Genomic DNA, 15,543 nt, shown 5'->3' on the forward strand with positions numbered 1-15,543 from the left:
ACGACCTTTTATGTCTTTTTTTTATATTAAGATATGTCAAAATTGCATTTGAATGTGGAAAAAAAAACTCATGCAAACCATAGAGAACTTTCGATGAAACGTGTTACAAACCACGATGTACAGTATCGCCTGAAAGAAAGGAGGGGGGAGGACTGTAGCCTATCCCAGAATGCATTGGGCGAGAGGCAGGAATACACCCAGCACAGGTCTCCGGGCCCTATTGCAGGACCCAAACACTATTCCCTCACACATGCATACCTACGGGCAGCTTGGGTCCATTCAGTCTCCCAGTACCTCAAACTGACTGTACCCCAAAACACCAGGCCTCGTATCAATATAATTTGTGAAAAGAAAATTTTTATTTAAAGATTTTGAAACGCATATATCAGAACATAAATAGAATTTAAATATAATTAAATACCCTTCGTAAGCACAATGGTTGAAAAGGCGTAAAGAAGAATCACAGAAGCAGCTCTGAACACAATCCAAAAAATATTTTTAAATATTCATGAGGTAGTTGTGATACGTTGGATTACAAAAAAAAGAGTTTTAGCACACTGCTGCTTAACTTTAATCCGGCATTCAGAAGAGGCTTAAACGTGTGCTTAACCTCAATGCCCCTCATTTATAAAATCCTCCTGTTGTAATTGCAAGACTTATTACCTCCTCGAGAACAACTGAATATATTTACATTTTTTTGCATTCGTTCTGTGAAATAATGTTTGGGGTTTTTTTTGTAGGATCCCTGTTTTAACATTTACTTTAGCTGAAAATACATATTTGAGAGGCGGATTCCGCACATAAAATTCAAAATACAACTATTTTGGCCCAGGCCTGTTAGACACAGCCAGCTTTTTTTTTTTTTTTAACTGCTCCTGGTGCTTTAGTGCTTCTCCGTGCGCCTGCCGTTCTCAGGGGAGAACACTGTAATCTCCTCCCTGAACACGGGCTTTCGGCCCGACCAAGCGCGTCATCTTCGGCAAGACGGCTTCATTACAGGCATTTAGCAGACACTCTTATCCAGAGCGACTTACACAACTTTTACATAGCATTTTACACTGTATCCATTTATACAGCTGGATATATACTGAAGCAATTCCGGTTAAGTATCTTGCTCAAGGGTACAACGGCAGTGTCCTACCCGGGAATCGAACCTGCGACCTTTCGGTTACGAGCCCAGTTCCTTACCCACTGCGCTACACTGCCGTCCGGCTTCAGAAGAAGAGGGAGTGACGGATCGTGCCGCGTGTCACGTTTCCGACGAGAGACACCGCCACCGCCGCCGCCGCCGCCGTCGTCTCCTAGCCCCGCCCCTCGTCCTCCCCTCCGTACGTGCCGGCCCCTGGGCGTGTCGGTCGCGTGTAGCAGAGAGATGCTCGCGTGCCCGGGGCAGCGCGGCGACTGATTTACATATATGGAAACCGCTATTCATCATCATCATCATCATCATCATCATCATCATCAGCAGCAGCAGAGCGAAGATGCCAGATCGCTGTTTCCTGGTTCTCCCTGCGGAGAGAGAGGTGGAGAGGGAGGGAGGGAGGGAGGGAGAGAGAGAGAGAGAGAGAGGTGGAAAGGGAGGGAGAGAAAGAAAGAGAGGTGGAGAGGGAGACAGGTAGAGAGGTAGGGAGAGAGAGAGGTGGAAAGGGAGGGAGCGAAAGAGAGGTGGAGAGGGAGAGAGGTAGAGAGAGAGGGAGGGAAAGAGAGAGAGGTGGACAGGGAGAGGTAGAGAGGGAGAGAGAGAGAGAGGTTGAGGCAGTGGGTGCAAGGGTGCGAGAGGCTGGCTGAGTATTCGGGAACAGGGTTAGAAAGACAGAGAAAGAGACGGAGACAGAGAAACAGAGACAGAGAGACAGTGAGCGAGCGAAGGAGAGACATATTGAAAGAGAGTGAAGGTCAGTGCGTTTGGGGTCTGCCAGCATGGGCCTCCCTCTGCCCCCCGGTGTCCTGCTCCTCGGGGCGCTCTGGTCCGCCTGTCCCGGCCAGGCCGCGGTGGTGCCGGACTTCAACCACGTGGAGCGCTGCAAGGAGGCCCTGTACATGGGCACGCCGCCGCGCGGCTACTTCGCCGCCAAGCTGAAGAAGATCTGCCAGCGCTACGCGGACAGGCCGCGCTACGCCACCCTCTACGACCCCCGCGGGCACATCCCCGTCTACTCCGCCTACACCTTCAAGAAGTCCGACGGGGAGAAGCACGTGGACTTCCCCTGGATGTTCGAGCCCCAGGTGAGCCTCCCCTGTTGGTTCCGTGGACAACCCGGGCAGGGCTTCCTGGGCCATCGTGAGCCGTAGTCGGGAGGACCTCAGTACTGGTGCCAGTAGGCAGCCATTATGCCATGCAGCGGTATGGCGGTGTCAAAGTGGAATATATTTTTTTTGTTTTACCTGCGGTAGCTGTGTGAAGATGCTGTGCACGTTATAGCCATATTTCATTTTTTAGTTCACAGGCAAAAAGAGACAGAGAAACAGACACGTAAGCGTTCACACAACCTACAGGTGGCGAAGATAATTACCGGTGTATATTTATGCAAATTCAGACGACTGGCATAATTTGTTTGCATTGCATTATCATATTCCTCAAAGGAACTTTATGACGCATGATAATATTTGGGGGAAAATGGCGTCATTAATTATGCAGTTTGTTCTCACAAATGAGACAGAAGATGACAGCTTCATTTGAGTCGCACTCCCTTGTGAAAACATGTGGAACCCTCTGTACCAATCTGTCCTCTCCTGAATAACTCCAGAGTCTACCTCTCTACCCGGCTCTCCCTCTCTCTACCTCTCCCTCTCTCCTTCTCCCTCTCCTTCTCTCTTTCCCTCACCCCCCGTCTCTCCCTCTCTCTCTTTTTCTTTCTCTCCCTTCTTTTTCCCTCCCTTCCTCCCTCCCTCTCCCCCCCTCTCTCCTTCTTTTTCTCTCTCCCTCTCTCTCCCTTTCTTTCCACCCCCCTCTCCCTCCTTCTCATTCTCTACCGCTCTCCCTTTCTTTCTCTCCCCCTCTCACTCTCCCTCCTTTTCTTTCCCTCCCTCTTCTTCCTCCTCTCTCCCTCTCTCCAGCTCGGCTCTGAGAAGGGCGGGAGCAACATGGAGCCCTTCCCGCAGACCCACATGCACATGAACTTCGAGGACACGCAGGCCGTCCTGGAGGACTACTCCGACGTGGTCCAGTACGAGCGCGGCCACCTGAACCCGGACGAGCACCAGGCCGACCCGCTGGACAAGGCCGCCACCTACACCCTGACCAACGTGGTGCCGCAGATTCGGGAGTTCAACACGGGCCCCTGGTCCGACCACGAGGACCAGGTAAATGGTAAACGGACTGCATTCATACAGCGCTTTCATCCAAAGCGCTTTGCAACTGATGCCTCTCATTCACCCACTCACACACACACACGCACACTCACACGCACCAACGGTGAAAGGCTGCCATGCAAGGCGCCAATCATGTGTCTTAAATGTTTTTGTAATCTCGGCTACATTGAAAATGAGGGCCTGGCCCTCAATTGTACCTCCGAGAATTAAATAAAGGTGATGATGGTGATGATGATGATGATGATGATGATGATGATGATGACGAATCAGCTCGTTGAGTGCAATTAGGGGTTAGGTGTCTTGCTCAAGGAACACTTCGACCCGCCCCAGGGTTGGGGATCGAACCGGCAACCCTCCGACTGCCAGACAGCCGCTCTTACCCCCCTGAGCTATGTGTCGCCCCCCCCCCCCCAGGTTCGCAAGAGGCTCAACAACTACTGCCGGGGGACGGCGTACGTGGTGACCGGCACGACCTCCTCCGGCAACACGATCCGGCGGGACAACGTGGACCGCGTGGCCATCCCCGAGTACATGTGGACCGCCTACTGCTGCGCGGACTTCGACCGCAACGCCCCCTACGACGTGCGCTACAAGCTGCCCGCCTTCGGCGCCTACGCCCTGAACAGCCACGTCAACAGCCACGTGGTGGAGGTGCCCGTGAAGAACCTGGAGAAGTTCCTCAGGGGCCGGATGGAGGTGGACACCAACTTCCAGATCTTCTACAACGACTGCGTCCCAGATTTCTGATTTTTTTTTTTTTTGCGCTTCGTCAGAAACTGTCTTCCCCTCAATTTTATATTTTTGGGGGGTTTATGTGTGTTGCTTGGCAAATGGCTACTGCATCATTGCATTTCGGGTTATGTCTCATTGATAATTTGGCTATATTCATATACTTAAGAGTAATATTTAACTATCTGCATTGAAGAGTACTTTAATCTCCAGAGCTGTTGTCTGCCTTTTATTATGCCTGCCTGCGTCTCTCATGAGTGAAGCATCTTCACACTCAGTTATCTGTGCTCTACATATGCAGACATGGCTGGCCTGTAAGCAGACGACCAGAAACTGGTCTGAAATGCATATCTTATCTGTCTCCATTTTAGAAATGGCCAAATCTCCTTAATAAGTAGGCAAACAAAATAATTTGACTGAATGGAATTTAATCTTCACACAAGTGAAGGCTAGGTAGCAATTTTTTTTAAACTACAGCATATACTCCTATCAATATGGAAATGTCCTGGTAGTTTTATTGAGGGGATTGTTTTTTTTTTTTGAACGTCACCCTTTGAAAGCCTTTATCGTGCCGAAGTGACCACCTGATCAGTTTGCATATTTGAGCTTCATGGTCCAGCGCATTCATACAGAATGTACTTTGACCTAATTTGCACTTCCTATTTCCACACAGTGGTGTAACTATCTGCACCGAATTACTGCACACGGCAAAGTGACAGGCTGAGAAACACACACTGCCAACTGCCATTTTGGTTCTTCACACGAAAAACTGCAGGAGTTCCTGACCAAGCAGGACGCTCCACCACACGTGCTGGTCAAATGAAATAATCTGTTTGCTGAACCTGTGACTCATCCTGTTGAGGCACTGCTGTTGTGCGTGTGTGGGCGCTGCGCTCAGGTCCGTGCCAGTGCCAACTGTGCCCGGTCGCGCCGCAGGGCATTGCCTAATTGGGTACTACAGCACACTCACAAAACAGGCGCGTTAAAAACCGTTTCGTGCCGTTTTTCGTAGCACACCTCCACGTCTAGTTAAGAACAACGCGTTTTGTGTTACTTTCAACACAGTCGGCGTTTGAAAAGACTCCCTTTGTAACACATAGCTTGTGTATTTGTAACAGAAAAGCAGTGACAAAAAAAACATTTTTTTTTTTTTTTGTTACTACTACTTGATATTAACGCGTCGTTTCTAAGAACGCATCAGCAGGGAAGGATGACTTTCAGTCGAGGGGAGAAGCATCTCATAATGCACCAGTGTTCTCCACCTCCCCCCCCCCCCCGCTCAATTTGTCTGTTGAAATGAATGTGAACAGTCGTCCTCCACCTCATGTCTGTGTGCGCCCGACGGGCAAGCTGCAGTGCGGTAAGAGGCGGCCGTTGCCATGGCGCTGCAGAGCTGAGCGCACGCAGGTCTGCGCAGTCCCGGTAGGTTGCGATGAGCGTCGCAGCGGGAGCATAATTTTGCATTCCAAACAGGGGAGAAAGGGGATTAAAATATACTTAAAAAAAAATAAATTGCCTGATAGCAGCAAAAAAAATAAAATCCCTTATTCCGCCTTATTTCACAGCTTACGCATTATGTAATCCTTTTATGCAGAATTAATTTCACCAGACCTGCCAAAAAGTTAATTCCTCCTTTTAAGGCACAGCAGTAACACAGCACCTCACGACTCGACCCCACATGACCAGAGTCCCCGCAGTGATTGGCTGAGAGCCGTTCACAGCGACTGCAAGAGAAGAAGAAAGCTTTAGAGCAGACAGGTTAATTGTAACACATGTTAATGTCAAGATCAAATATTGCGATTAGGCACTATGGGCCAAAGCAGCTGAACGTGTGACGAGCTGAACTCACATCAAGAATGAATCCAACGCCAAAAAAAAACTCTGTCTCTGGCTGTCTCAGAGAGCTGATTACTTTTCGTATGCGGCAATCAATACAACTGTTTTGGATGAATGCCTTCATAATAAGCCGCGTTTCCACCGCAGGAACTATACCCCGGAACTAGGAACCTTTTGAGGAACTCAGTGCGTTTCCACCGCAGGAACTAGGGTCTAAATTTAGTTCTGGGGGCTTTGTTTTACCCCCCAAAACGTTCCTGCTCGGGGGGTAGTACTTTCCGAAAGTACAGGAACCTTTTGGGTGGAGCTTGCAGCGCTGAACATTTCTGATTGGTCGAGTACTCGTAGCATTTGTGTTGTATTTATTTTCCGCCATTACCCGCCATGTTTGAAAATATGCAGCGGCAAACCAATTTATTTTCATAACTTCAAATCAAACTTGTATGTTATGCGGCGCAGTAGCCTACTTTTGGTTATAGCCTGTCAACGTCTTGGAATTATAACGTGTGTTCTTCTGTTCTTTTCTTGCTTTAGTATTCGTTTTATAAAATGCTAAGCATTCGTGCTGGGACAGCATATTACGTAGGCTACCAAAACATTCAAACGGATTAATTCGGTTGCTGAATATTTTCTTCCGGATTTTCTTTGTTAGCCCGTTGTAATTGACTCAAAACGTTTGATACAGTTATGTGAGGTATGCGGTAGTTCTGCATAATTAACATTGGTGATACAGTACAAGCAAACTGGAAATCACCTTCCGCACTTTTTATCCGGGTAAAATAACAGGTTAATTCTAGTAATCTTCCCTTTAGCTTTTTCAGACTGCCGTAATTTTACTCAATTTTACTGCCATTTTTCAATTCCACGAAAAGACCAGGAAGACTATGGACTCATTTATGGTGCATGGTTCGCATCTGGAGGGCACACTTCGCTGCTCGGCTAGCAGTAACTTCGAAGGAAAGCAAACGGTGGCTGTACCACTACTAATTTACATTTTCACGCAAGTCCGAGTTTTCGTTCTATTCTTGTCATTTTGCGATTAGCCTATATGGAATTGACGACGAGAAAGTAATAAAACAGCAAATTGTTTACAACGTGTGCATGTTTTCTGCTGTTAATGAATGTGTTTGAGAGGATATATGAAAATCAATAAATACAAAAGTAACCATAGTCATTTTTGGTAACCCGTTGTATATAAAAGCAGCTGCAGCTTTCCAAAGTTCACCACAGGGGGGTGCAAGAGAGCCATCAAGGCCAGAAGACAAGACAACCCTTCAGACAGGCAATTAAGTGTCATTTCAATCATTTTTATTTCAAGTGATTGACAGGAGTCCCCCAGCATCAATACGTAGGAGGGCAATAGCAAACTGACAAGTCAGTCCAAAATTGACATATTTATTTGAAAGACCCAGTGCAATCACTTTTTGCTTGCATTCAAAGTGCTCATTAATCCACAAGATAAAGATGCATACTTTCTCAAATTAATAAACAGGAAAATAATACAATTTCCAATTAATGTAAAATCATTTTTCTGCCTCATACCACTCCTCTCTTGATATACATTTCACCCCTCCATCTTTACACTTTCCCTCTCACTCGTTTCTTCCCTTCCTCGCTGTCTGGGGCAAGCAGAGGTTGTAGAACGAGCTGTGATCCAGGGACTCCACTTTCTTCCACGAGACCCACCGCAACCTTTGCGCCGACTCCCTGTCCAGAGGAGGGCCGCGGTAATGCGGGTCGATCACCAGCAGGTGGCTCCCTCGCGCACCCGTCGAAACGCCCACGATCCCCTTGGAGGAGTTGTCCCTGTCCCCTCCCATCATGACGGGGCACCCCTGGGTCTGGAAGTGCCGGTGAAGCTCCTCCGCCACGCCCGCCAACTCCGACCCGCCCTTTCGCGCGTGCACGATCTTACAGGGCACGTCGTAGAGGTGGTCCAAGGCCAGCGCCGCCTCGAAGGTTCCTATCCACTCGCGGGACCCCCGGAATGAGGGGGGCTTGTCCCCGACGGTGACCAGCGCCTGCTGTATTTGGGGAAGGCTGGGCGGGGGTTCGCGGGCCTTCAGATGCGGCTGGTTCAGACACAGCCACGAGCAGAGAGTCTGCACGGTGCGATACCCACAGCCCCACCCCCGATCGTCCAGCCCGTCGCAGCCGTAGTGGAAATACAGATACTCCCCGGCAACGAGGGAGCACCTGGCCGTGTCCGACTCCGGGTTCGAAAGACCGACGTGCGCGTTCCGCAGCAGTTCCCCAGCAGCACAGCTGTGGATCGACGCCGTCTCTGCGTCTTCTTGCTTTTGTTCCACCAGACCTCCCCAATCAATCTTCTCACTGCGTGGGTTCTCCTGTTCCACGGCATCACTCATCTCTTCAGTTCCTGCAGTCTTTTTTATTACCTGCAGGTAGCTAACCTCTTAGAAAAAGGACTCTGAAAGTAAAAAAGAAAAAGTAAAATCATTTTTACAAGTCCACACATCACTTCAAAACACAGCGGCACTGAACAGTGGTAAAGTGAGGCTTCTCAGACCCCATATTGGATGGAGCCGTACCGTGATATCCTTCTTTTAAGCCCTGAGACCCAATTAAATTACTAAAATGAGCGGTTGGGAGGGATCAGATTTGAAACAGTGATCACGTGCCTCTCAAATCACGCTGTCAGGAATTAGTACAGGCCCACAATGTATTTAGTTTAACAGCAAAAATATACAGCCTATATTTTAAGTAGAAGTGCTAATATAGCTAGGTATTTTCATTGAAAAAGCCATTAAGCTGCTGGCTATATATTAGCCATTCCATTTATTTTATGACTGTCAGTATCATTTTATCCCACGTCAAATTTCATGTCAGATAAAACAAATATCAATCAATGTGCACTTGGTGAATATTGTCACAATCTTTATATTCTAGTTATAGACAGCAGTATATAACTTGTAAATCCATGTTTGTCGTCATGTCAAACCCAGTGTAAGCAATAAATTAGCCAATTTCTCACCTAGCCACTATATTTCGCATTTAAAAATTGCATCATCTTTATTCCACCGAAAGTCCGGCGCACTTCGGGTTAACACTGAATTGCGTTCAGCACACAAATTCATAACCACACTTTTATTATTTTATTTCTCTTAGTAAAGCTGACGTTAAAAACTAAACGCACCGGTTGGTGGTCATGCGGTCCGTCGCTAAATATCTTCCCCACTGACTTTAAAACCATCGATATGAATGTATCGGTTCCGATGTCTTTTAAGATTCCTGAGTGTAGGTTATTCATTTATTTCGCGTGTATTCACGATGATTATAAATTCTGGTAACATTCAAAATAGCCAGCAACCCTATTTTGAAAGGTGTGTCGAGTATATTAAAACAACGTTATTTTCTCACATTTGTCAGAAATAATTACTCGTGTAGGCTTTGACAGCATGAAATGACTTGGCGTTGTTCTGTATCAATAATTTCGTTTTAAAATAAATATAATGAAAAACGTAGTCTCCACACGTGTTATCAATTATCGAAATGCCAGATTATCATCTGTTCCCACTGATTGGGCGCCGCAGCTTCCGTGCTGTAGCCTATATATCAGAAACTGCCCGCAATATGGTGGTCCCATGTGTCAGGCCAAGCATAAATATTTAAACATCGGTCCTTTAATTCCAGTAGTCATAAATATGTCAACATCAAAGCTGCTACAAGTTTCCTGGCTGGCTTTAGCTTTTCTGTGTGTATCCTCGGATAAGAAACACAGCCCCTGGTTGGTACAGAGAGATGGTCGTCTCGAATCGATTGAAGGACAGGTCCACGAAAGGAATAAGGAGCACGTTACCAACTGGACATTGCAATCATATCACCAGATAATGTCCTCTTCCCATCCGCCACGCAGTACGCAGCTAGCCCCTCTCAGATTCCAGGCACCGCAAGGAAGCGCCGGACTGACCGTGAAATGTGGGGAGACGAAAGTCCAAATCGTCGTGAATAAGGAAAGTTTCGGAAGAGGCCTCGATTTCCCCCCATCTTCGCTCCGGCTGGGCGGTAACCCTAAATCGGCGGGCATCTGTGCGCCGGTCCCTGAAGACTCGACATCCTCGGAAATCGTCATAACAGCGGGGCTGCGTGATTGTGACAGCGAATATAAGGTGCGTTCATAACTTATTTTAATCTGAGTATTTTGGATTTTGTCCTGTTTACGGTTATTGTTCATGTAGACCTTGCGCGTTGATTTACACTTGAGTTAAATCACGCGCGAAGTAATTATTGTGGGCCTAGTCATGGTAAAATTCCAGTTTAAATGATTGAAGAACGCCGCTATCATGAACGACCGGCATATGCATGCAGGGGTTCATGTAAGGGTGTCACCCTGGTGTAGGTGAGCGGTGATTGGCTGATTTACTCCAACAAGCTGGTGTTCGCCCCTCCCCCCACCCTCATCTCCACGGGAAACCTGATCATCAGAGGGGCCCGGATGTTGCTGCCCATCGAGTGCCACAGGAGGCGGTGAGGAGCCTCACTTCCTGTTTCAGATTGGAGTGGATACACACCCCTGATATAAGATCAACCATTTCTTTACAAACCCACGAGTGCACAGCATCGAAGCCTGGACTTCAACAGTGCAAGGGTGTCTGTCTGTGCCTTGACCTGGCAAGCCATTGCACACATTGGCAGCTCTGTGTAAAAAAATATATAATACCTCCTGATATTTTCTGGTGAACGGTAGTCATTAAAAAGGAACTCATTATGATTACTGTTGTGGGAGGGTTCATCTGTGTTGGTCTTGGATTTGAAGTTTGTGTGTGTGTGTGTCTATTTGTCTGTCTATCTGTCTTGTCAGGAGGCAGAGAGGGAGGGGCGAGACCGTGCGTCCCACCTGGAAATCGTTCACCTCCACAGTCAGAGGGGCGGGGCTTCTGCGTTTCTCTCTGCGTGTCATGACGGGTGAGATGCTGATTGGGTAGAAAGAGAGGGGTGTTTGGTGGATGTAGGGCCCTGCTGGGTAGTTCACGAAGCAGGATTGCTGAGTTAGCTGGACAACTGTGCTAAGTGAAACTCAGAACAGCTCTTTTTACTGAGTCCATGTTCCAGAATTTGGAGGGTTCTGGGTTTCACACGGGATACGGGTTGTTACTGTGGGTAATGTGTTAAGACTGAGGGTTGGCATGTATAATGTAAGCCAAACATATTTTTGATCATGTGCCAGTTTTTTCTGAAACCATGGAAATATTCCAGGTGAGAATTCCTTTGAAGAGTGTTTACACTACAATTGCTCAAGTTGTCGACCTGGCGTTGTGCATTGCATTCCAGAAGACTGGAGTGGTCCCCGCAATTCCACTGTCTTCCAGCAGGGGGAGCCTGTGAATCTGGAGGCAGCTGTGGATGGGCAGTGGCACCCACCTCTGCGGATTTACGTGGACCGCTGTGTTGCCACCCTCAGCTCAGACCCCCTGTCTGAGCCCAGCTATGACATCATCTCTAACCATGGGTGAGAGCTAATGACTGCACCACCAAGGGTGATGGCGTCGGCTCGATAGATTCTGTGCATGCATAAGGGAAACTGAGAGAGAGAGATAGAGATGGAGGTAGAGACTTCAGTCTCCTTTATTGTACAAAACAAAAAGAAAATGATATCAACATGTTCAGAGAGAGAGGGAGAAAGAGAGAGAGAGAATGCTTAGCATGTTTACCTGAGAACACTAAGCACGTTTAGCACGTTTATCTGGGAGCGCGTAGCACGTTTAGCACGTTTACCTGGGAGCGCGTAGCACGTTTAGCATGTTTACCTGGGAGCGCGTAGCACGTTTAGCATGTTTACCTGGGAGCGCGTAGCACGTTTAGCACATGCCTTGTTTTTTTCTGCAGGTGTCTGACCGACGGCCGGTTTTCCAGCTCCTCCTCCCGGTTCTTCCCACGAGGTCGTCGGAACGCCCTGCGCTTCCGCGTCCGGGGGCTGCTCTCCCTCGGGAATTCTCCGGGGCAGGTCGGGCCGTTTCGGTTCGGTTACCCTGACGTACTCTGCGTTTGCAGCATTAAGTCTTAACGTTTACCACCCGCAGTGTTTGTTTAACGCTTATCCATTCCGACGGGACATTACCATAAAAGGTCGTGTTCGAAGGGCGCTCCAGAACTGCTGGGGTATGTCAGAAGTGATGGATGAGCCTGGTGTGTGGGGCGTGAGGCTGGCTCAGCCCACTAGGGGGCAGCAGCAGACCACTGTGTGGTCTTGTTCTTGTTTCCTGACAGTGCGACACATATTTGTGATCCCCACTAGGGGGCAGCGGCGCGTTGGCCTCATGCCACTCTGACTCCTGTTCGTTCTCGTTCTGGGTTCCTGACTGCAGCAGATATTTGTGAGCTGTCACTTGCGAGCAGCGTTGGCAGAGAGTCCCTCCGACCCACTGAACAAGGCCTGCTTCTTCCACCCCGACTCTGACAGGTCAGGACCCTGCTGTACGGTGCTGGTGGATATGGTGATGTCACAAGTGGGATTCTTCGTTGATTGTCTGGAGATGGTGTAGGAAGGGGGAACTGGGAAGATGTGGTGGTAGTAGTATTAACAATAACAGTAACAAGAAATGTTTTAGGGCACCTTTTTATACAACAAAATAAGCAGCTGCAAGCGCATCACAGTGGAGTACGTAAGACGTTAATAAAACTCAAAAAAGGGTCACGTGAGCTCGAGCTGCCGTTGCGCTGGATCAGCACCGCGCAGATGGCCGGCTGAGATTTGTGTTGTGGTGCAGTTGGCGAGCGGCGGACGGAGATGGAGCCGTGTGCCGCTGCTGCGAAACGGGCGACTGCTCCAGCTGGATGCCCGTCGAGGCGGCCGGCGCGCCCGTCGAGGCGGACGGCGTGCCAAAGACGCCCTTGGCATCAGGTACCCAGGTGACAGGGGTAGTTCTGGAACGAAAGAACAAGCTCTAAGGATTTGGTGAGGCGAAGCTGAGAGCTTAAGTTTTAGCAAAATGTGAAAATTGGTGAAAGATGTGCCACTAGGGGGCAGCACTGACCGCAGAAATGCTTTGGTGGTTCATAGACGCGATCCCCCTATCCCTCTATCCCCTATCCCTCATTCTCTCACCTTCTCTTCCCTCTCTCTGAACAGAGGGGGTGATGGACACTGCTGTGAGTCCACTCCACGCGCAGCTGCGATCTGATTGGCGGGGCTTCCTGTCAATCAGTGATGAGCTCCGCCCCCATTAGCCCCTGCTGCCTGTTCCAGACCAGTCCTGTGGGAGCTGTGGTTGGCACAGAGTGGGCGGGCACAAGTCCGGCGGCCCTCTGAGACACACTGCTGGTGTGCCCGAGTGTGTGTGTGAGGAACAGCGGCTTGACACTCATTCACAAGCTGTGTGTGTGTGTGTGTCTGAGGTACAGTGGCTTGTCACTCATTCACAAGCTCTGTGTGTGTGTGTGTGTGTGTGTGTCAGTTCATCCTCATTCAGCAGGCCTTTCACACACTGGCATACAAGGCATGTGTGAATATTCAGGGCAGTCCGGATCTCGACACTGTTGCGAATTGTTGTGAATCACTATGAAGGTGCTCGCTAAGCTAATAAACGTAATCTCAGTCTTCAGTGTGGGTGATTTTTTAAATTTTTTATTTCTCCAACAGTGCGTCTGGCACACAAATCTGTAAATAAATACAATTTATGACTCAGTCAAACCTGACCCAAGAGGTCTACTGGAACAAAAAAGATAGTATTGCGGGTTTCCTGGTCCACGGTGCTCGTAGTATGATGTTTGTCCACTAGATGGCGCTACCCTGCTGGAAAGAAATGCATACCGAAACTTGATGGTACTTTTTTCATGCCCCGTTTTACAAGCCAGTCCATATGTCAAGGTTTGACAGCTTGACAATCAGAAATCAATTAGATTCAGGAATCTCAAGGCATCGATGAACAAGAAGCTTTTCTATTCCCAAAGACTCTAAAGCTGGAAGCCCAAAATTGCCTGGAGAAGTCGATATACCACTGTCAAAAGTAGCAAAACAAAACAAGCAAACTGAAAATAAACAACTGAAAATCTAAAAAGTGTGCTCTCCTGTGATTGGCTGTTCAGCTGTGTGTGTATGTGTGGCCAAGCGTGCCTCCTACTCTTTTTCCTGTCAGAGGAATTTAAATCTTTACATGACACGTGGGCTGGGTAACCAGGGGCAACCATGGTCCATGTGTGGGTCCAATCACAGGGGTTCTGTAGATGTTTAAAAACTGGCAGGTGTATGATGTCTTTTACTAATAGCATCTTTACGCCCTGCAATAGAGTATACCCAGATGCCAAATCAACACCGATGTGTTTGTGTGCCACGGTTACCATAGAGATGTCCAATCTTACCTGAACGGGACCAAGTTTTTTTTTCTTTTTTTCAGTTAATTAAGTTAAGTTTTGGGCTGTGTCCCGATACTTTTCACTCCACCTCTCCTTTCCTCCACCACTCCCCCCACCACCACTCACCTCCTAACCCGAAGCGTGCGGAGGAACGGAGGTGGAGGAGACGAGTGGAGGAAAGAAGAAAAGGAGGATGGTCTTTCAGTCTCTCTCTGGGCGCGAGTAGGACGATGCCACCCAGAAACGTGAAAGGACTTCCTCGGTAGTGTACATCGATGTATCCTTCATCGGGAAGAGAAGAGGAGCCGAGAGAGGAGCCGCTCCACTTCCACTGGGGTGGGGAAAAAAAGGTGGAGGAAAACTGGGCCGGGAAAAAAGGTAGAAGAAAGGATAGAGGAAAACTGGGGCAGGATAATAAAGGTAGAGGAAAAGGTAGAGGAAAACTGGGGCAGGATAATAAAGGTAGAGGAAAAGGTAGAGGAAAACTGGGGCAGGATAATAAAGGTAGAGGAAAAGGTAGAGGAAAACTGGGGCAGGATAATAAAGGTAGAGGAAAAGGTGGAGGAAAACTAGGGCAGGATAATAAAGGTAGAGGAAAAGGTAGAGGAAAACTAGGGCAGGATAATAAAGGTAGAGGAAAAGGAGGAGGAAAACTGGGGCAGGATAATAAAGGTAGAGGAAAACATGGCTAAAAGTACATGCCTGTTTACCTGGAGTGGATCTCGAGGATCCGGGCAGGACGCAGCTCTGGCCCCTGGTTCTGAATAAACTGACCCGACCCAAATCAAACGAACGCGTGCGCGCGGAGACTGCGGCCTGTTTGTGTCGTCCCGCGTTGCGAAACGAAACATGAAGTTGGTTTATGAACCCGTCAGGTTTTTTTTAGATTTTCTCTTTTATTACCACGTACATTTTCCACAGCCTGCTTTCACAGAGCAAACTAAAACGCTGCCAACTGTATCGCAGCGACGGTTTTGTTTGAAGAGGTTGTGGTATTTCAAATTCGGGTTCAGTCATATTTGCATCAAGACTACTGACCTTGGTTTTGCTTCTGTACTTTGAAAATATTTTTATTTTATTTTTTTTTTTGCAGGATTTTCCCTCTCTTTAAATACATATTCATGTCCTGATGGATGCACTGCAGTTCCCCAAAAAGCAAGAAAACGGTTTGTCTTCAAACCCCGGAGATGGCCCTGTGCCACCCTTCGTATGGTCCAACCTGCTGTTCTTAAGATAACTGCGGCTCGGCCACTGTGAGGCCAAGCTCATAGAATACAAATTCTGCTCCCGTTGTATTTATAGCTCGACATCCTCTGAGCCAGAAGTAATCAAATTTCAGCAAGTGAGTCGATT

At 48.2% G+C, this 15,543-nt stretch overlaps 3 protein-coding genes across 5 annotated transcripts; 2 read left to right on the forward strand and 1 right to left on the reverse strand.

Moving 5' to 3' along the window:
• The first annotated feature begins 1,741 nt into the window (after positions 1–1,741).
• Positions 1,742–4,255, forward strand: LOC118223962 (endonuclease domain-containing 1 protein-like). 2 transcript variants are annotated; one of them, XM_035411086.1, is made up of 3 exons: positions 1,742–2,226; positions 3,058–3,310; positions 3,727–4,255. In XM_035411086.1, exons 1-3 carry the CDS (start codon positions 1,921–1,923, stop codon positions 4,233–4,235), a joined length of 1,068 nt encoding a protein of 355 aa, XP_035266977.1. In that variant the 5' UTR covers positions 1,742–1,920; the 3' UTR covers positions 4,236–4,255. The 2 variants fall into 2 exon arrangements, with proteins under 2 accessions (XP_035266977.1, XP_035266978.1); XM_035411087.1 differs by having other exon boundaries at positions 3,058–3,303; positions 3,727–4,100.
• Positions 4,256–7,163: 2,908 nt separating this feature from the next.
• ufsp1 (UFM1-specific peptidase 1 (non-functional)) lies at positions 7,164–9,165 on the reverse strand. Of its 2 annotated transcripts, none has more exons than XM_035408126.1 (2): positions 9,035–9,165; positions 7,164–8,308 (listed from the first exon to the last, which is right to left on the reverse strand). In XM_035408126.1, exon 2 carries the CDS (start codon positions 8,244–8,246, stop codon positions 7,470–7,472), a length of 777 nt encoding a protein of 258 aa, XP_035264017.1. In that variant the 5' UTR covers positions 8,247–8,308; positions 9,035–9,165; the 3' UTR covers positions 7,164–7,469. The 2 variants fall into 2 exon arrangements, with proteins under 2 accessions (XP_035264017.1, XP_035264015.1); XM_035408124.1 differs by having other exon boundaries at positions 8,873–9,165.
• A 563-nt stretch (positions 9,166–9,728) lies between these two features.
• Positions 9,729–13,439, forward strand: LOC118222469 (zona pellucida sperm-binding protein 3-like). Its single transcript, XM_035408086.1, has 8 exons — positions 9,729–10,007; positions 10,238–10,365; positions 10,700–10,803; positions 11,170–11,347; positions 11,725–11,842; positions 12,204–12,298; positions 12,606–12,793; positions 12,968–13,439. The coding sequence occupies exons 1-7, from the start codon at positions 9,729–9,731 to the stop codon at positions 12,784–12,786; spliced, it is 1,083 nt and encodes a 360-aa protein (XP_035263977.1). The 3' UTR covers positions 12,787–12,793; positions 12,968–13,439.
• Positions 13,440–15,543: the final 2,104 nt, after the last annotated feature.

Source organism: Anguilla anguilla, chromosome 3 (assembly GCF_013347855.1).
Source record: "Anguilla anguilla isolate fAngAng1 chromosome 3, fAngAng1.pri, whole genome shotgun sequence".
NCBI classification, from domain to species: domain Eukaryota; kingdom Metazoa; phylum Chordata; class Actinopteri; order Anguilliformes; family Anguillidae; genus Anguilla; species Anguilla anguilla.